Source organism: Gallus gallus, chromosome W (assembly GCF_016699485.2).
Source record: "Gallus gallus isolate bGalGal1 chromosome W, bGalGal1.mat.broiler.GRCg7b, whole genome shotgun sequence".
Taxonomy (NCBI): domain Eukaryota; kingdom Metazoa; phylum Chordata; class Aves; order Galliformes; family Phasianidae; genus Gallus; species Gallus gallus.
This window is the reverse complement of record NC_052571.1, coordinates 5,518,014-5,536,753: the sequence shown is the minus strand read 5'-3', so window position 1 is coordinate 5,536,753 and position 18,740 is coordinate 5,518,014. Positions and strand designations below refer to the sequence as shown.

Sequence of the window (18,740 nt, the reverse complement as noted above, 5' to 3'; positions counted from 1 at the left end):
AAAGCGATGAGGCACTGAAACAGGTTGCTTGGAGAGGTTGTGGATGCCCCGTCCTTGGAGGTGTTTAAGGCCAGGTTGGATGGGACCCTGGGCAATCTGATCTAGTATGTGATCTAGCAGCTGGCAATCCTGGCTGTGGCAGGGGGGTTGAAACTTTATGATCCTTGAGGTCCTTTCCAAACCAGGACATTCTATGACTCTATAAAGGAGGACCCAGGGAACTATTGGCCAGTAAGCCTCCCCTCTGTGCATGGGAAAGGTGATGGAACAGCTAATCCTGGAAACTATTTCCAGGCACACAAAGGACAAGAAAGTCATCAGGAATAGCCAACATGGATTCACCAAGGGATAGTCATGCTTGACCAACCTGATAACGTTCTGTGATTAAGTGACTGGCCTGATGGATGAGAGGAGAACATTTGACAGTCCCCCACATGATCCTCATAGACAAGTTGCTGAAGTGGCCATCACTGGATGGGCTGACAATGAAGTGGTTGAAACCTGGCTGAATGGCCAGGCCCCGAGGGTGGTGGTCAGTAGTAACTAGTGGTGTATCCCAGGGGTCAATACTGGGTCCAGTCCTGTTTGACGTTTTCATTAACGATCCTTTCCCTCTACTCAGCATTGGTGAGTAGTGTCCAGCTCTAGGGTCCTCAGTACAAGGGAGATATGGAGCTACTGTGAGAGTCCAACAAAAAAGGAGGTCACCAAGATGATCAAGGGACTGGAGCATTTCTCCTCCAAGGAGAGACTGAGAAAGCTGAGACTGTTTAGCTTGGGGAAGAGAAGGTTGGGGGGGGGGAAATCTACTAAAACTAATGTTTTAGAGCTGTAAAACTGTACTTGTTTTCTTACAGGTTAGATGCTATAGCTAGAGATGCTGAGCTAGTTGATAAATCTGAAACAGACCTTAGACGTCTGGGAGAACTTGTACATAATGGATGCATTAAGGCTTTAAATGATAATGACTTTGGTCAAGGAAGAACAGGTAATTTGTATTTACGGGTCGGGGAGAGGAATAAAAGTGGCAAGAGTCTGAACTATTTTTGCACTCTGGTTATAACTGTATTTCTTGAGGGATAAGCAAAATAAAAACATTAGTATATTTGGTGAAATTTAAAAAAAAAAATCCACAGCTTTTTCTCCGTATTCCCTCTATGCGTTGTCACCATAGAATGCAGCACATTTTTGTTTTTATCATGAAATTTGAAAGCAATCTGCTACTATTTGGAAGACCTTGAGATTCTGAAGTTTAGATTAGAATTTTTGGTTATTTGTTATAATTGAATATCTGTTGCTATAGCGTAAGCCTGTGGTGCTTATTTTCTTGACACTTGTCTATGACATTCACATAAAGTCTGAATATTTTAATAGTTTGATCCTTTATTTTAAGGTGGTAGATTTGGGAAAGTTAAAGGCCCAACATTCCGAATAGCAGGAGTGCAGGTGAATGCAAAGCTAGTCATTTCTCACGAAGAAGAGTTGGCACCATTGCATAAATCGATTCCTTCAGATCCAGAAGAAAGGAAAAGGTATTTTTTTTTCCTCCTAAAGAAAACCATAATCTAGAAAATTATTCAAGGCTTATATGCATATGTTTAACCAGTACAGACTCTAAGCATCCTGGGACACCAGTGTCTCTTCATTCCCTGTAAGAAATGACAGCATAATCTGCTCCACATCTTCTGTTTATTATTTCTTCCCTCTCCTTAGAAGCCAGTATTTGCTTTGGCTTCTGAAATGTGTTCATTGGAGACTGAATTCAGTTACAACTAATTACTCCAGACTTGAAATTAGGCTTGTTGAGGAGATGCTTTCTGTTACCTCTGTCCTGAGGGAAAGCAATATCTGTCAAAGTGGAACAGACAGTAATCCTTGGTGGTAGTTTCAGCTGTCTGAACTTTTCAGCATGCTACCTTGCATATCAGTCCCTAGACTATGCTTATGTAGTTAGCAGTTACACCAGAGTGATATTTGAAGCTTGTCTTCATTGTTAGCCAATTCTGACTCAGTCCACAGTCACAGATATAAAGAACAGCAGATGGCCATCTTAATCTTTATCTGCTTTAAAACTTGTTTCAGTACTGATTTCAATAAATATTTTATAGAAATTGTAAGAAAATCTGATTATAGTTATCTGGATTACTAACCTAAAATACCAAGATGAAACTTTTTATTTTTACTATTCTTAGTGCATTCCCTTCTCCCTTGCTAAGTTTGCAAAGATGGCTTATTTATGTTTCTAATTTGTTTCTACTAGATATGTCATCCCATACCACACCAAAGCAGCTCATTTTGATATAGATTGGGGTAAAGAAGATGATTCCAATCTGTTAATAGGCATCTATGAATATGGTTATGGCAGTTGGGAAATGATAAAAATGGATCCTGATCTCAGTTTGACACAGAAGGTATGTCATCTACAAAATTTCATTAAGTACTTTTTGCTTGTTTAAATAATAATGCTAATAAGATCAGTTACTGAAATCACTTATTTTATGATAGCTGAAATTTCGCAGAAGTTAGGACAGTTGTACTCTTTTGTACTCCTGTGGTGAATTATTAGATTTCAAGATCTTGTGTATTCATTTGAATTATACCTTCTTACAGTTTTATTTCTATACATTTGAATCTCTCTCACTTGAATTCTCTTTCATCTGTTGTTTTCCTATTTTAGATGCTCTAGTTATGTTATTTTTGAACTTTTGGAGGGAAGGCTTTTTTGTGGTATGTTTGGTTTTCTCCCCCCCCCCCCCCCCCCCTTTCTTTTCTGTCCCCAGTTTCTTTACTTGAAACTGCCTTTAATTCACAACATTTAGAATAGCTGTACTCATCAGACTACTAGTAGTATAATGGCTGCCTAGAAGTAATGAGAAACATATATTTAGGGAAAGACTGGAGTGAAGCAAACTCGGTGACATTGACAACAACCTGTAGCTTTGGGATATGATGGGCCATGGGTTAACGATGTCCTACCCGTGCCTTCTATTATTTGCCTGTTTTATGAAACTGTCATCTGAAATCCGGGAAGAAAACTAACTCCAATGTGGTGTTAGAAAGCAGCATTCCTTTATTCCTCATGATGCTCACTGGGTGACTTGACAAGCAAGCATGCCCTCTCAGAGTTCAGGTTCTACATTTAAACAATTAAGACATACATATGCAGTACATTAGCATACATGTTCATTCTTTTTCAAGGGCTCATAGATACATGCTAATGTCCCTTGGGGCATGCTCAGTGGTACCTAGGGTGGTCAAGTGCCCACCTACTTCTTCCCCCCTTTTAAAAAAAAAAGAAAAAACCATCAGCTTTATCACTGAAACCTTGGACTTACTTTCATTCACTTTTCTCCAGTTTGAAAGATTTCCATTGCTTATTAGGCTGTAGTGAGCCACTTTTTAAAAACTACGTGTGTGGAACCCAAGGAAAATATTCTTGCATGTTTTGAGGCAAAAGATAAAAGCATTCTATTGTGACTCCAGTACTTCTCATGAGGTAAAATCATTGAGGCAGAAGATAAAAGTATTCTATTATGTCCTCAGTGCAAAATTATTGAGAAAAGACAAGGCTCTTCACCCACTAAAGTGGAAATGGAAAGTTTCAGAACTATCACTTACAGATTCCTTTTGCTAAACTAATATATTGATTCTTAAACTAATGTACTAATCCCTATTGCTAAACAAACCAACCTATATCAAAACCACTCATTTATATTTTTGGCTTCTGAAATATGCTGTGGTAATGAGTTCTGCATTCAGAAGTAGTACAAGGCAGAAATAGATCTGTAGATAACTGTACAAAAGTTCTGAATTTCTTAGATAAATTATGAAAGTGAAAACAAATTTGACTAGTTTCTTCAGTTTACTAGAAATTCTGTGAGGCCATTTTCAAGATTTTATATTACTTGTATGTTAACAGAAAATATATAACACTTAAATTATCTATTCATTCAAGCATGCTATCATGTTTGCCAGGTATAGTTGGAATGGATTAGTTTTCTACCTTTTGTTTCTCCTTTCTTAATGCAGCTTTTCCTGTTCCCAGAGCTCCAGTCTAGCAACTTCTAGATTTGGTAGTGTGTACTCATAGTTGATACTACCATTGCTCTCCCTCAGATTTTACCTGATGATCCAGATAAGAAACCCCAGGCTAAGCAGTTACAGACTCGTGCAGATTACCTCATTAAATTACTGAATAAAGACCTTGCAAGAAAGGAAGCACAGAGACTTGCTGGTGCAGTAAGTAAAGCTTGACATTCAGTAGTGAAACAGACACACTTATAAGGGCATGTCAGTAGATTTTTTTGTCCTTAGTTCTACTTTTCTTTGTAGAATTTTGTCTGTATCACTTATCACATTAATATGAGACTAATTCAAGGAATTAATTGCAAATTTAATATTGTTTTATTTTTATATATTCTCTACCATTACACTAAACTCAGTCTCCAGCCCTGAGAAAAGTGGTGGTCATTAGTGCTGTTAAATAAGATTAATGCTTTATTTAACATAAAAACAAGTTCTTTCTACAACTGTGATACAGACAATTGTCAGTTGACATAATAAAGGTACTGATTTACGTTCAGGGCAATTCAAAGAGGAGAAAAACAAGAAGTAAGAAGAATAAAGCAACAAAGGCTGCAAAAATAAAAGAAATAAAGAATGACTCCTCATCACCACCCTCAGAAAAATCTGATGATGATAATGAGGTAAACATCCTTCATATGGTAAAGATTATTATTCAGTTGTTTATCAGTAATACTTTCTATTTGACCTCATAAAATTGAAGCATTGGAACCATGTACTTCTGTGGCAGATAACATTACATTAATATAATCACAGGGAAGATATCTGTTTTAATTTAAACATAAACCCTTAGCTAAAGATTGATTGTTCAAAATATTGTCATAAAATATTGTAGTTCAGTTACAAGTGACATAAAATTTCAGTGTTCTTTAAAGACTTGAGCATTGTATCTGCTAGAAACGTAGTTTTAATGTAACACCCAAAAACCTCAATCATAAAAACTAATGTCTCTCACTTATAACTATAGTATCATGACACAGTGCAGCAATGACAGTAGAGCAGAAAGATCTCAAGCTGTACTGAGTGAGGATTCACTCAAACACAACAGTAATAGAGACAAAAATAAAGGAAAGAAGCTGCTTACCCTCAGAAAACCCCAAGTACACAAGGACCTCCAAAAGAATGCCCTTGCTTCCACTGACAACCCTTAAATGAGGTCTGGAAAGGGGTGAATCCTGGCTCCACCCCTTCTGGTCACTCAGCTGCATTGCATGCACCTGAGCTCCCCTGGGTTGGCCCTGCCTTCTCACCAGGTGCTCAATCACTGTTTCAAGCCATGACTCAGTATTTCCACTACAACTACTCATAATAATTCTTTAGATAGTGACTTTTTTTTCCAGCTCATGAAAAAAAAATCAAGCTTGATTAGAAAGCACAACATGAATAAATGATATTTTTAGACACATGAGTGAATGTTCATGTATATATCTATATGTCAAGAGTTTCATTAACAGGCTACTTAAATTTGTTAGCTTGTTATTTCTTCTGCTCGATTCTTTTAGGCCTCTAATTTTGTTGGATCACTTATTTAAATTTAACACCCAATAGTAATTGCTGTTGGGGGGAGGGGGATGACAACAAAACAAATTAATTGTGTTGCACACCTAATTTTTGAATTTGAAGGTAGGTGAAAGAACACCAGATTCTTTAGATCTCCTCTAGAAAAGAGAAAGTTGGAACTCTGTTCCCTTCTCCCATGACTGTTTAATTTGTGGTCTGTAAAAATGTTACTGGAAGAAAGCTAACCAGAATAGAGGTCTTCTATCATCACTGTCACTTGAGTGCTCTGAAAAATCAGCTCAATTATCTGGTGCCTAGTTCCTTATTGCTTTAAGCTCTTTGAAGCTTAACTACCTTTTACAGAGGTAGATTTCTTTGGGGATATGAAAGTTAAATGGGCTTAATCTTTCACCTTCCATTACCACTGCTCTATCATACTTGTTTTGCGTCGCATCAAGGAAATGAATGATTAGTCCTCATTTTTCTTTGCAACTGCATCCAGCTCTATTTGATAGGTATTAAACCAAAGTCTAAAGAAATTACATATAAAAAAATACATTTCAATCTGTTGGTTACAAAACTTGTGTAGCTAGAAACTCAGTTTGATATAATATATGCTTGTGTATTTCAGGATGAGATTGTTTCAGTGAAACATCCACATAAAAAAATAAAAGCAGAAAAAGAAAATGAAGAAAAAGATGAGCCAGATATTGGTATAAAGAAGGAAGCTGGAGAAAAAAGAGAGACAAAAGAAAAGGAAAATAAGAGAGATTTGAAAAGGGAGAAAAAAGAAAAAGAGGATAAGAAAGAATTAAAATATATTAAAGAAAAGAGAGAAAACAAAGTAAAAGAATTCATACAGAAAGTAAAAGAAGTAAAGGAAGAGAAGGTAATTAGGTTTATTTTTCTTATATAGCACTAGAAAAGGCCACCAGTTTTTTGTGAACAATTTTGAGTTTAGAAGGTATCATTTACTTTACTTAACAGTTGTGATTGAATTTTTTTGCATAACTTGAAGTTTTATTTTTACCATTTGCAAATACAAAGACGGACAAAAAAAATGGGAAAGTGGGACTGTGAATGGAAGTTGTGTATGAAAATCATAAGTTTTCCATTCTCATTCTCCATCCCTCAGAGAGAGAAAATAAAATGTACCATCATTGAATGTCAGAATACGTTCTTTTCTTGTTATTACTGGAGAAAATGTAGTAATTATGGTGATTGCCTAGTTACAATATAATTCTAGCCAAAAAATAAGGTTTGCTGATCAGATAAGTTTTCATGTTTGTTCTTAGGTAAATGAAATCAAATCTGAATATAAAGAAAAAAATAAAAAAGTTCCATTATTGGATATTCCAGTTCATATTACTGCAATTAGTGAACCAGTTCCTATATCTGACGAATCTGAAGAACTGGATCAGAAGACATTCAGTGTGGTAAGTCCCTTGTTGATAACTTAGTGTTTACACTTGATGTTCCAAATGAACACAATTTCTGATGTCCTTGATTCTGCTATTAGGCATTACAACACTGATATCTATTGTCAGTAAAATCTCAGAATGATGAAGGGTTATCTACACTATACTAAAGTCTGTTTTGATATTTCCAAGTGTCTCTAATTTGAAACATGCTAACTGATCTGTCTGCATTTACTATTAACATGTTTAAATTATTGTGAGAATTCTAGAATGCAGATATGAAATGTATCTATGTTGCCATCACTGTTGCTAATTTAGGCATACCTAAACTAGCTTTATCCCAGATAGCTTAGTTTCTCTTTGTACCTGCATGGAACTTGGACTTAAACATTCCTTCTCTGAGCAGTTTTTATCCTCTGAATGCTAAGTTTAATTGTTGTAGAAAGTATCCACTTGAAATAAATATTCTCATGCTGAATTTTAACACTGAGTTTGTATAGCTTTTAAGGTCCTAAAAATTAAAGTCTTGTCCTATATGCTTATGCTGTTACATCCATGATTGTAAAACCCCACTGTAATTATTCCTTTCCCTCAGATTTTTTAAATTATATTTAAATCAGATTAAAATAAATTAATAAATTAGATTTTATTTATTTTATTTTATTATTTCTTAATAAATAATCTAATAAATTAGATTTTAAATCAGATTTTTTTTAATTAGTGTTTTCTTTTATATCTATGTTGCATAAAATTTAATGCTTTCATATAGTAGCAAATTTTCAACTTGGTTTTAAATAATTTTTTCAACTGAAAATTCTTGTAAAACTAAATTTAATGAGCTGTGAGTAAAGTCTTTTCCATTTGGCTTATAACAGTACTGTCTTTGCCTGTATAAATAGCACAGTAATGGCGATTCCTGTTATAAAATTCTTTTTTTTTTTCCCTTTGAATTAATGTATTCCTTCTTTTCCATTTTACAGTGCAAAGAAAGAATGAGGCCTGTTAAAGCAGCACTGAAACAACTGGATCGACCAGAGAAAGGCCTTTCTGAAAGGGAACAGCTGGAACATACTAGACAGTGCCTAATCAAAATTGGGGACCACATTACTGAATGTTTAAAGGAGTACACAAATCCTGAACAAATTAAACAGTGGAGAAAGTAAGTTATTCTTCATGATTTTCCTTGGAAAAAAGAAAATCCATAATAGCTTCTATTAAGCAGAATAATTTTTAATTATTTCTCTTGTTTCTTAATTTCTTTATTGTATTTTTCTGCTGTTTAAAATAAATGTTTTCAAGAAAATGATTATAAATGGCCCCAGCTTTTAATGGATTCACATTTATATTTGTATAGCATTTATATAGCTATAATTATGTAGCACATTTGTATAGCAATACATTTTGTCCAGTAGTGGAGTCATCTTAAAAGAAAACAAACAAAATAAGTGTATGTAGAGTGTATTTAATGTTTAGTGGAAAAGCGTTCTTATTGTTAAAGAACCTGACTGTTTCAACTTTGAGGGTTTTTTATTTGTGCTAAAAATAGGCCTTTATTAAATGTGTGAGTTGCAGTTGGAATGAATTTGAATTGCAGAATCCTTTATTTTTTAAAAAGTCTAAAATGTAATCATGTATTACCTATGACTTCATAAAAAGCATTTATTGCAATGTACTCAGGGATGTACTCAGAAAAATCCTGTCTCTGATATTTGTAGAAAATAAGGCATGTAGGTCAAATGTCTTACACTACAAGAGATTTCAAGTTTGGAAAAATCATTACTGGATACTTAAGTTTTCTGACATATTTCAAATAATCTTTCATAATACTTTCAGAGCAAATTGAAAACTATATTTTTAGGCAACCACACATACTCTGTTAACAGAATTGTCATTAATACTACTTTTCATGCTGTGCATTTTGAAGTCATTCTGATAAACATTAAAAATTATAAATTACTAAAGGAATTAATTTTTCAAATGTTTGAAATACAGCTAAGTAACATTTGCTGTGAAGCTAAGTAGTATTCTGTATAACAGACTTTACAATTATTTCAGTTTACTCAATTACTGTTGAAATAATTTTATTTAAGTCCATATTCTCTTGTATGATGCAAGAAAAACTAATATCTGGAAGTATTATAACCTCTTTTTCTTTTTCCTCAGAAACTTGTGGATTTTTGTCTCTAAGTTTACAGAATTTGATGCCAGAAAGTTGCACAAACTATATAAGCATGCAATCAAAAAACGCCAAGAATCTCAGGTAATACTTTCACTCTCTCTAAATATACATATATATATTCTAATTATTATAACTTATTAGATTATCAGTTTAGTAGTTTTAATAGGAACAATAACAAAATTATTACTTGAAGTGTATTTTTCTGTTCATTGTAAACTAGTCTATTTTGTTAGAATATTTTCTGAAGAACTCAGATGCAACTTTTGGATTTATCAATGGCAATTTTTGTACTCATCTCTTTCAGCAACACAGTGACCAGAACATTGCTGCTAATGTGAACACACAAGTAATTAGAAATCCAAGTAAGAAATCTTAAAGTATATTATTGTCCTGTGTACCTTAAATGAGGGATGTAAAATGAAATAAGTTTTAAAAATGTCTCCTAAAACTCCTGTACTGCTGGATATAAATAGAGATAGGATGACATGGCATAGCTTCACTAGTTTGCTGATGAAATTGAACTGAGCACAGATTGAACCTGGTACTTACTGATTTTAGTGGCAAGTTATTTGATCACCTTAAAAAATAAAAACTTCAATAATTTTATCTACTTACTTTTGAGCAGGGAGAAAGGCCTACTCAAAACTTGTAAACTTCTGGGAGGCTCTGTGAATATTTGTAGCAGTTGCAATGTCACAATAGCTTCAGGGAATATGAGATGTCTTCTGTTGTTGACAATAACAGTTTTTCTATGCTCCCATGCTTGTAATACTTACTTACTTTTATATCATGTTATCTAAAACTTTGAGTATGTTATGAATTTAAAAGGAGCATAATGTGTTTTAGGAATTGTTGTGGTTTAACCCAGCAGCACACAGTCGCTCAATCTCCCCCTTCCCAGTGGGATGGAATGGGGGAGAGAATTGGAAAAAAAAATGAAGTAGAACTCATGGATTGAGATAAAACTATTTACAAAGAAAGAGAAAAGGAAAAAGATAATAGTTATGACTATATATATAAATGTCTATAACAAGTGATGCATGAGCAATTGCTCACCACCTCCCAACTGATGCCCAGCTAGCCCCCAAGCAGCAGAAGAGACAGATCAATTCCCACCACCTTCAAAACTTTTTCCACTTGATGTTGTAGGATATAGAATATCCCTTTGGAATATATATGTAATATCCCTCCCCCCTCAGGCCTTCGCTGGAGTGGCCTTGGCTCTGTACAACACTGCTAAACAACAAATTATCAGTGTGTTATCAACATTGTTTTTCTCCCAAAAAAACCCAAAACATAGCATCATACCAGACACTCCGAAGAAAACAGTTCCATCCCAGCTGAAACTAAAACAGGAGTACCACTAAAAATCTTTCATTAACAAGGTATACCTTTAAAATTTCTGTTCACGCTAGAGCTAGCTCTCCTTCAAGAGGAACTTCCAATTGTTCTGTCTAAAAATGCCCTTTTAAAGGCATCTAGTCTCTACCCACCTCTCATTTGGACCACACTGATCCGCTACGTTTAATCTGTAAGGTTGAAAAGTTTTAGTTTCTCAGCCCTACATATCTCCATTCCTAGCTTGCTTGCCTTCTACTTCTGAAATCTCATTCAGTTCACTCACATCAGTGCATTTGTCTTTAAGTTATTTAGATCTTGTTTCTGTCAAATGATAATACCATTTTCATGTTGCTTTAAATCTCACAGGTAGAAGTGCTGTTTGAATTAGTTGAAGAAAAAAAGTATAGTGTATGAGAATTCCTTATAACCTTTGTCTGTTTTATTAAACAGATGTGGAAAGTCTAAAAGAGAATACAAACCATGATGACAGTATCAGGGACAGTTATTCTTCTGACAGACATTTGTGTCAGTACCATGATCATCATAAGGACAGATATCAGGGAGATACTTATAAGAAAAGTGACTCTAGGAAAAGGCCCTATTCAGACTTCAGCAATGGAAAAGATCATAGAGACTGGGATCACTACAAAGACAGCAGGTAAGTTGGTTGCACAATTGTAAAATCTCTTAAGAATTCCTTTCCTGTAGTATGTTTGTAGTAAGCACCAAAGTGTTTTTTTTTTTTTTAATAATGCAGAATTGTAAAGAAATATAGTTCTGTTGAATTGAAAATAATACATAGTAAGAATTACAATTCTGTAATGCTTACTAATATAAGCATTTTTTTCAGATACTGTAGTGATAGTAAGCATAGAAAGTTGGATGGCCATAGGAGCAGAGATCACAAGTCAAACCTAGAAGGAAGTTTAAAAGACAGCAGGCCTCATTCAGATCACCGTTCCCATTCAGATCACCGGATACATTCAGATCACCGTTCCACTTCAGAGTACAGCCATCATAAATCTTCCAGAGATTATAGGTACCACTCAGACTGGCAAATGGACCACCGAGCTTCTGGTAGTGGCTCAAGGTCACCATTAGATCAGAGGTCTCCTTATGGTTCAAGATCTCCATTTGAACACTCATCAGATCACAAAAGTACACCTGAACATACATGGAGTGGCTGGAAAACATAACAAAGACTGACATTTTCTGGACCTTCTTTTAGCCATATACAGTAAACTAACACAGTAATTGCCTTATGTGACTTGAAAGACTGTATATTCTATCAGTAGCAGTATTGTTACTTCTTCCCAGGATTCAAGGTCTATTATTCCAACAAAAAAAATATTTTTGTATTTAAAGTTTATGCTGCACAGTGCTGCAAATGCTGTGGCACTTTTTTTTTTTTTCTTAAGAAATGAATACTGTTTACTTTTACAGGGACCTCAACACTGCCCTGTTCAGACTGGATCTTATAAAACTGTTTTTAGGCAGAATGCAGTTGAAATTGTTTGTAAATGAATTTTTAAACACTGACATGTGATCTTGTTTCAAGAAGGAATGAGAAGTTTGCTTTGTTTTCTTAGTAAAGAATTCTCAAGGATTTTGTTCACTTTCCAAAGCTACATGTTTACATTCTACAGTGCAACCACCTAGCGGCTTTTCATCACAAGCTTGAATATTTAAATTCTGTACCTATAACTGTAAAATAGCTAGGATTTCTCCTGTTTGTGATCAGATGTAATAAAGCCTTTTTACAATAAATAAATAAATTGAAATGGCTGCAAATAAATTAAATTTTTCTTCCATTTTGCTTGTTCCTTTCCCCACCAACTCAGGCCTTCCTGTCACAAGTATTCAAAACAGGCAGTGTACTAATTATTTTTAATAAAATAGCCTGATGAAAATCACTGTTCAGAATGTAGAAAAGGAACAGTTTTCTTGCATTTAGTGCCCATTTTTCTTTGATACTTCAGATAAATATTTTGGGGCTTTATTCTAGTTAGCTTTTTTTTTCTGTTGAACTGTCAATATTGTTATTTGTTGTAGCAAAATGGTGGGAAATAGTCAAAATGTTTTCTGGAAAGCTTTTTCCAGTCCATTGGTTTTAAAGGAGGAGTGTTCAATATCTAAACAGTGAACTTCAGAATCCAAATTAGCCAAAATTGATTGTACATCCATTTGTTTTCCATTTTAAAATGGGCAATAATGTCAAATGTACTATGTGGCCAGCTAATATTTTAGAAAATTTGAATGACTTTAATAGAATTGTTACAATGCACACTGATTGTACATAGACAACATCTATCTGATAAAATAAATTTAAAAGTATATGTGAGCTCTTGTTTTTTGCTAGTGTTTTTCTACAGTGTACCTTTCTCATATTTAACCATAAAAATATTAAACTCTGTCTACTAAATTTTAATAGTCATCTGTATGGGAATTGCCAAGTCATGGCCTGAACCAATGATTTAGCACCTGGTGAAGGGACACAAACGAGCCCTGGCAGCACAGGTGAAAGCAAGTCATCTGTGTGACTGGAAGGGGTGGAACCTGGTTCCACCCCTCCCTAAGCCTCATTTAAGGGCTGGCTGCCACAGGGGGGTATTTCTCTAGTTGGTGGTCCCTCCTTTTGGAGTATTTGGTAAGCTCTGATCCTGGGGGCAGGTAAGCAAGTTGTCCTTTAACTGGATTGTGACCATCACACTTACTTGGGTAATTTAGCAGTGATTATTTGCTCTCACCTTTCCCTATATTTGGTGAGCCAGGCAGTTCTTCCTGAGAAAGAGAATACTGAAAATGGTGTTTTTAAATGAACCTAATTGGATGGTTCAGTGGGGGAAAAAATTACTCTTCTAGATAAAACCTTGCCTGGACATGTCCTGGGATTTCTGAGATCCTGATGTTATGGAGTTACCACAGTAAGTGAAAGATGGGGCCCCTTGAGGGTTAGGGGCAATGTTTTTTGACTCTCTGATCCACATGGTAGAATGCTTTCATGGTCTCAGTAAAGATACATTAATCATAAAAGAATGACAGCTGGTTTTGTTCACTGTGGCATGGTCTCTGTTAATGGCTTTAAACTGATTAGACCTATCAAATACCACCCTGGAAAATGAAAATCAAGTACTAAGAGACTGAGTCAAAAGACTTGAATAACAGCTTGCCATATTAACTGGGGAAAAAACAAGTTTGGCTATCCTGAAAAAAATCTGGAATATATCACTGGAAACTACTAAGGCCCCTGAAAATCTGGAATATATCACTGGAAACTACTGAGGCCCCTGAAACAGTGGGCCCATATAATACGGGTTTGGTAGTCAAGAAAATCACAAGGTTGTATCTTGAGGTTCTACTTGAGCTGGATCCTTTTGAGATCTGACCTATAGTGACACAGAACAAAAAAGATGCAATATAGGTTGGTAGGGGTGACCTTCGCCCGGATGACGCTACATGTAACAGCTCACCTATATATGGCAGCCAAACTAATGGATTTAGTGCAAAGATTCAGACAAAAACCAAGAGAGTGGTACTGGCATGGTTACTCTGTTTATGGGATATGGAGGCAAAGACTGTTGTGGTAAGTGGTTTGGAAGTCTCTAAACTTGCATCTGTCACCACTCACTCTGCCCTCAGACAAAGACTATATGAAACTGTACAGCATAATGAGGAAAACCACTAATTCAATGGTTGATGGCTGTGTCTGAGACTGGTAAGGGAGTGTCTCAAATCTACACTAGGCAATCAACATCACTTTGTTGACAACTTTACACTTGAAAGCATTTCTTTGGAATTGTTTGCCTTCAAAAAGGAGGGCTCAGGAATGTCTATACAGGAAATTGGGAAGTGATGTTATTGTATCCTGTGAAGACAAGGTACAAGGCTGGCATCTCCCTGCTTCCTCTTATGTGCTGACTTAAATTTGCAAGTCCTGGCAGATGGGAACAACAGAGTTACTGCTGAGATCACTAAGCCGGAAGCTGTCACTCCAAAAGAGCTGGCTGGACCACTTTGGACTGTAAGTAAGAGTTTGTACTGTTGTCATTAGTCATTGTCAACTGAACAACACAATCTCCAATGGCCCATCACTACTGAAGATCAGCACCTGACACCAAGACACAGCTGCATCTAGGAGTAGTGAACTGCTTTGCTTTGTTTATATGTCTGTCTCTCTTTCCCTGTTTTCTGTCCCTTCTCTTTATCTTCTTTTATTCTTTTACTCTTTGTAGTAGCCATTGCCTAAAATTGTCTTACCTGTAATGCTTATTAATCATAATAAGCCAATTTTACTTCCAAGTAGTTGTTAAGTAAGCTCTCAATAAATTGATGTATATTATTCCTGAGATTTGGATGACTGTCGTGGTAGCGACCCCTTACTGACTAGGGGAGGTGCAACATAGGAGATTTAAAAAAAAAAAAAAAAAAAAAAAAACCAAAAAAAAAAAACCATGATTTGCTTCCCTTGAAACCCACTGAGTGGGATGAGACAGGCCGCATGCCAAATAATGTGGCCTAATAAACTGGATATGCCTACCCATAGTGATAGTGATCTATGGAATTCCATGGAAGAGCTCCAGAATTATATCTGGGAGCTAGGCACGAGGGAGAACTATGAGGACTGCAGTGGAATTGCCAGGTCACAGCCTGAACCAGTATGTGAGTACATGAGTGCACGGAGTGGGGGAGCCTAGATCCATCCTTCCTCTCTCTCCCTCTCAGATGTGGTGCTCAGGGTCATGATTTAGCAGTGGGTTGTTAGAGTTAGGGTAGTATGATTAGGTTGCAGTTGGACTTGATGATCTTTAAGGTCTTTTCCAACCTGAGCTATTCTATGGTGCTTCTGGCTGTGCTTCCAGGAGCACATATGCATTCGGAGCCTGTGTGGTTTGCCCCCCCCTCCTTTTCCAGTGCACCAGAGTTCTAACCAGAGAATGCTGCATTCCTCAACTCACCGTTTTTTTTCAAACTGTTGCTGAGAGGGGTGAGTTAATTCCTCTTTCTTTGATATCTTGTTTTATAGTGCTTGTATCTCAAATAAAGACTGTCATCACCTTTGTTTGCTTTACATTTTGGCGAGCCAGACAGCCAAATATCTTTAAAGCTATTCAATTATAAGCCTCCTAAAATATTTACCATGGCATTTCTGAACAATATCATGGGGTGGCTTGGACTAGCCCTTTGAAGTTTTGCCAGGTCACATCCCGGGATTCCTAGGATCCCTGTATCACAGGATTGCTTCTATTGTTGAAAAATGGGGCCCCCTATGGGACAGAGGAAATGTCCAGGAGTCCCCAGCCCCCCTGGCTGAGTATATCTGTAGTCTTAGCAAAAGTATGCTTGCTACTTGAGAATGACAGTTAGCCACATCCACAGTGGTGTGGCCACTGCTGATGGCCTTGAACCAGCTGAACATAACTGAAGAGGCTCTGGCTACTGAAAATCAACTATTGCGTGACCATGTTGAAAAACTGGAAAGACAGGTCACAATCTTGATGGGGAAAAAACCTAATTCAATCATTCCACTACAGAAGATCCGCAATGTCTCCCTAGAAGTTACTGTGAACCCTGTACAAGGGAATCCACATAAAATGGACTCTAAATGAAGGCACTAAAAGGTTGGGTCTTGAGGCTCCACTGGACCTACAGAGTACAAGACCTTCTGCAGAGACCTACAGAGTAAAAATAGATTTTCAGACCATGTGGGAAAAATCCCAGGTAGTTCACTTGGTAACCTAATATAAATCACTGGCTGATTTCTCGGGAATTTGGGACACTCTGACAGGCTGGTTGCCTGATAAAAAAAAATGGCTAAAAAACATCTCTTCATCGGAGGAGTAGTTGTAGTAGTAGTGATCCTACTACTAATGCTTTAATATGTTGTGTAGTGAAATGCTTTGTATGGTCTGGGAAAAACAATTTAGAGTCCTATGAACAGTGGAAACAGCATCACCTCCATCAGTCTATAGAAAAGGAGAAGTATTTCCAAATGAATCTTAATGAGAATAGGATAATCTAGCAAGGGAGAGTAACCTTGCTAGATTGAAGAAAAGGGAGGAACTGAATTAAGGAAAGCAAGTTAGGTTAAAGGTTATGTGCCTTCATGGGGTGTTGACCTGGCAGCTGCAAATTTGACCTTGCTAAACCAGGTTCTTGCTGCTGATAACAGATGCTTTTCTACAGACTTAGACAATTAGTGCAGATAGTGGGTCACCTATTTTTCCAAGTAAAATTGTTAGCTATCCTATCTCTGGAATGTGAGGTGGCAGACTAAAATAGCAAACCACAAGTTAGTGATGAAGCAGCGGATTGGTGAACGGAGTTGTGACCTATGAGATGACCAACCAGAGCCAGCCAAGCATCTTCCATCCTAACCCAAGTCCAACAAAATAACACGATGACCTTCATCAGAAAGACCACCAAGAGATATGCATGTGTAAAACAGCTGAGAATTGGGGCAAGGGAGGGTTGTCAATCATTTTCAGGACTCATTGTAATAACCCAGCCTTTTCCTGGACATCTAATGCATATGTAAGCAGCTTGCTTATTAAGTATGTGCCTTTCTTGTCCTCCATTATGCAGACTAGGTGGAAATATCCCCCCTGCATCCAGTGTTTGCGCAGCACTGATTAAACATACCTGCTTTATAATTACTCTGTGGTTATAGAGCTTGATTTCTGCACATCACTGTGAAGGGATGGAGTGCAGTGAAATTGCCAGGTCACAGCCCAAACCAGTATGTGAGCATGTGAGTGACCAGAGTGGGGGAGCCTAGATCCACCCTTCCTCTCTCTCCCTCTTGGTGGTGCTTCCGGCCATGCTTCCAGGAGTGCATATGCACTCAGAGCCTGAGTGGTCTGCCCCCCCCCCCTCCTTTTCCGGTACACCAGAGTTTGAAGCAGAGAAGGCTGCATTCCTCAACTCACCCTTTTTTCCAAACTCTTGCTGGGAGGAGTGAGTTAATTCCTCTTTCTTTGATATCTTGTTCTATAGCGCCTGTATCTCAAATAAAGGTTCTTTCATTGCTTTCGTTTGTTTTACACACGCCAATGTAAAAACCAAAAGCCCTTGAGGACACTCCAGTCCTGTATAATCCAACCCTTTTCCCCAATTACACGTAGTGTTCATTGGATGTTCCTAAGGAGAAGTTAGAGAGAGATTAAAGGTTAGTTTACAATCCTAATTTATTTACTTTTTTCTGATTTTCATTTTCTAAGGGTATTCTGTAGGGATTGTCTGCAAAGTCTCAGGGTCAACTAAGGTCTTCAACCAAGTATAATGAGTCTACCCTTTCTCATCCATCCTTACTGCTGTCTCAGTAGTCAAGAGTACTTGGAACAGTCCATCCCATTCAGGTTGCAGCTTCGACTCCTTCCGCATCTGTATCAGGACCGAGTCCCCTATCTGGAGTAAATGAATAGGAAATTCCAAAGGTGAAGTCTGAGCCAACAATCCGTGGGTCCTAAGAGATGACAGTGAAGAATACAACCTGAGTATATAGTTTTTAAGAAAGGCATCTTTGGTTTCAAAACATGGCAATCCAAATAACATCTCATACAGTAAGATTCCCCCATTTTTTCTTGGCACATTTTGAATCCTGAGGAGTGCTAAAGGTAGGCATTTTGTCCAGGGGAGCTGAGTTTCCAACACTAACTTAGTCAAGTGTTTCTTCAGCATCTGGTTCATCCACTCCACCTTCACCGTAGAAGGATGCCATGGGGTGTGAAATTCCCATTTAACTCCCAGAGTCTGCATTGGTCTTTGCAATATTTGTGATGTAAAGTGACTACCTTGATCAGAGTCTCAACAATCCCATATCTGAGAATTATTTGTTCCAGGATTACCTTAGCTACCACATTTGCTGTAGCAGATACTGAAGGGAAAGCTTCTACCCATCCTGACAGATGGTTGACTAAGACTAATAAATATTTAAAATGATCCACTCTAGGAAGTTCTGTAAAATCTACCTATACACTCTGGAAAGGTCATATCCCTGGTTCTTGTCCACCCCTGGGCTGACTGCACATGGTTTTCTTATTTATCCTAACACACTGCACCATCCCTGCATACTTGTTTAGCTAGAGTATATAAATGACCGATGCTCAGCTATAGGCTCAGAACAACAGAGGGGAAAGATGACCCCCTGCTAACCAGAATCTCAGTTGGGAATCACTCCCCCTACCCCCTTATTGCTAGCTGAAGGATATGTCATCTTCTAT

The 18,740-nt window shown here is 37.0% G+C and overlaps 1 protein-coding gene across 13 annotated transcripts in view; it reads left to right on the top strand.

Annotated features, from left to right (window-relative positions):
* Nucleotides 1-12,862, top strand: part of LOC374195 (chromodomain helicase DNA binding protein 1) — a 116,146-nt gene extending 103,284 nt beyond the window's left edge. For 9 of the 13 annotated variants that reach the window (NM_001396597.1, XM_040655246.2, XM_015300461.4 and 6 more), the window contains 12 exons: nucleotides 858-988; nucleotides 1,394-1,532; nucleotides 2,261-2,411; nucleotides 4,117-4,239; nucleotides 4,584-4,706; nucleotides 6,215-6,472; nucleotides 6,879-7,019; nucleotides 7,982-8,160; nucleotides 9,165-9,261; nucleotides 9,485-9,542; nucleotides 10,972-11,179; nucleotides 11,372-12,862. In NM_001396597.1, coding sequence (NP_001383526.1) covers nucleotides 858-988; nucleotides 1,394-1,532; nucleotides 2,261-2,411; nucleotides 4,117-4,239; nucleotides 4,584-4,706; nucleotides 6,215-6,472; nucleotides 6,879-7,019; nucleotides 7,982-8,160; nucleotides 9,165-9,261; nucleotides 9,485-9,542; nucleotides 10,972-11,179; nucleotides 11,372-11,717 — 1,954 coding nt within the window. In that variant the 3' untranslated portion in view covers nucleotides 11,718-12,862. The remainder of the gene's footprint in view (nucleotides 1-857; nucleotides 989-1,393; nucleotides 1,533-2,260; nucleotides 2,412-4,116; nucleotides 4,240-4,583; nucleotides 4,707-6,214; nucleotides 6,473-6,878; nucleotides 7,020-7,981; nucleotides 8,161-9,164; nucleotides 9,262-9,484; nucleotides 9,543-10,971; nucleotides 11,180-11,371) is intronic. The other 4 variants (XM_015300464.4, XM_040655248.2, XM_040655245.2 and 1 more) reach the window with 3 other exon arrangements.
* Nucleotides 12,863-18,740: the final 5,878 nt, after the last annotated feature.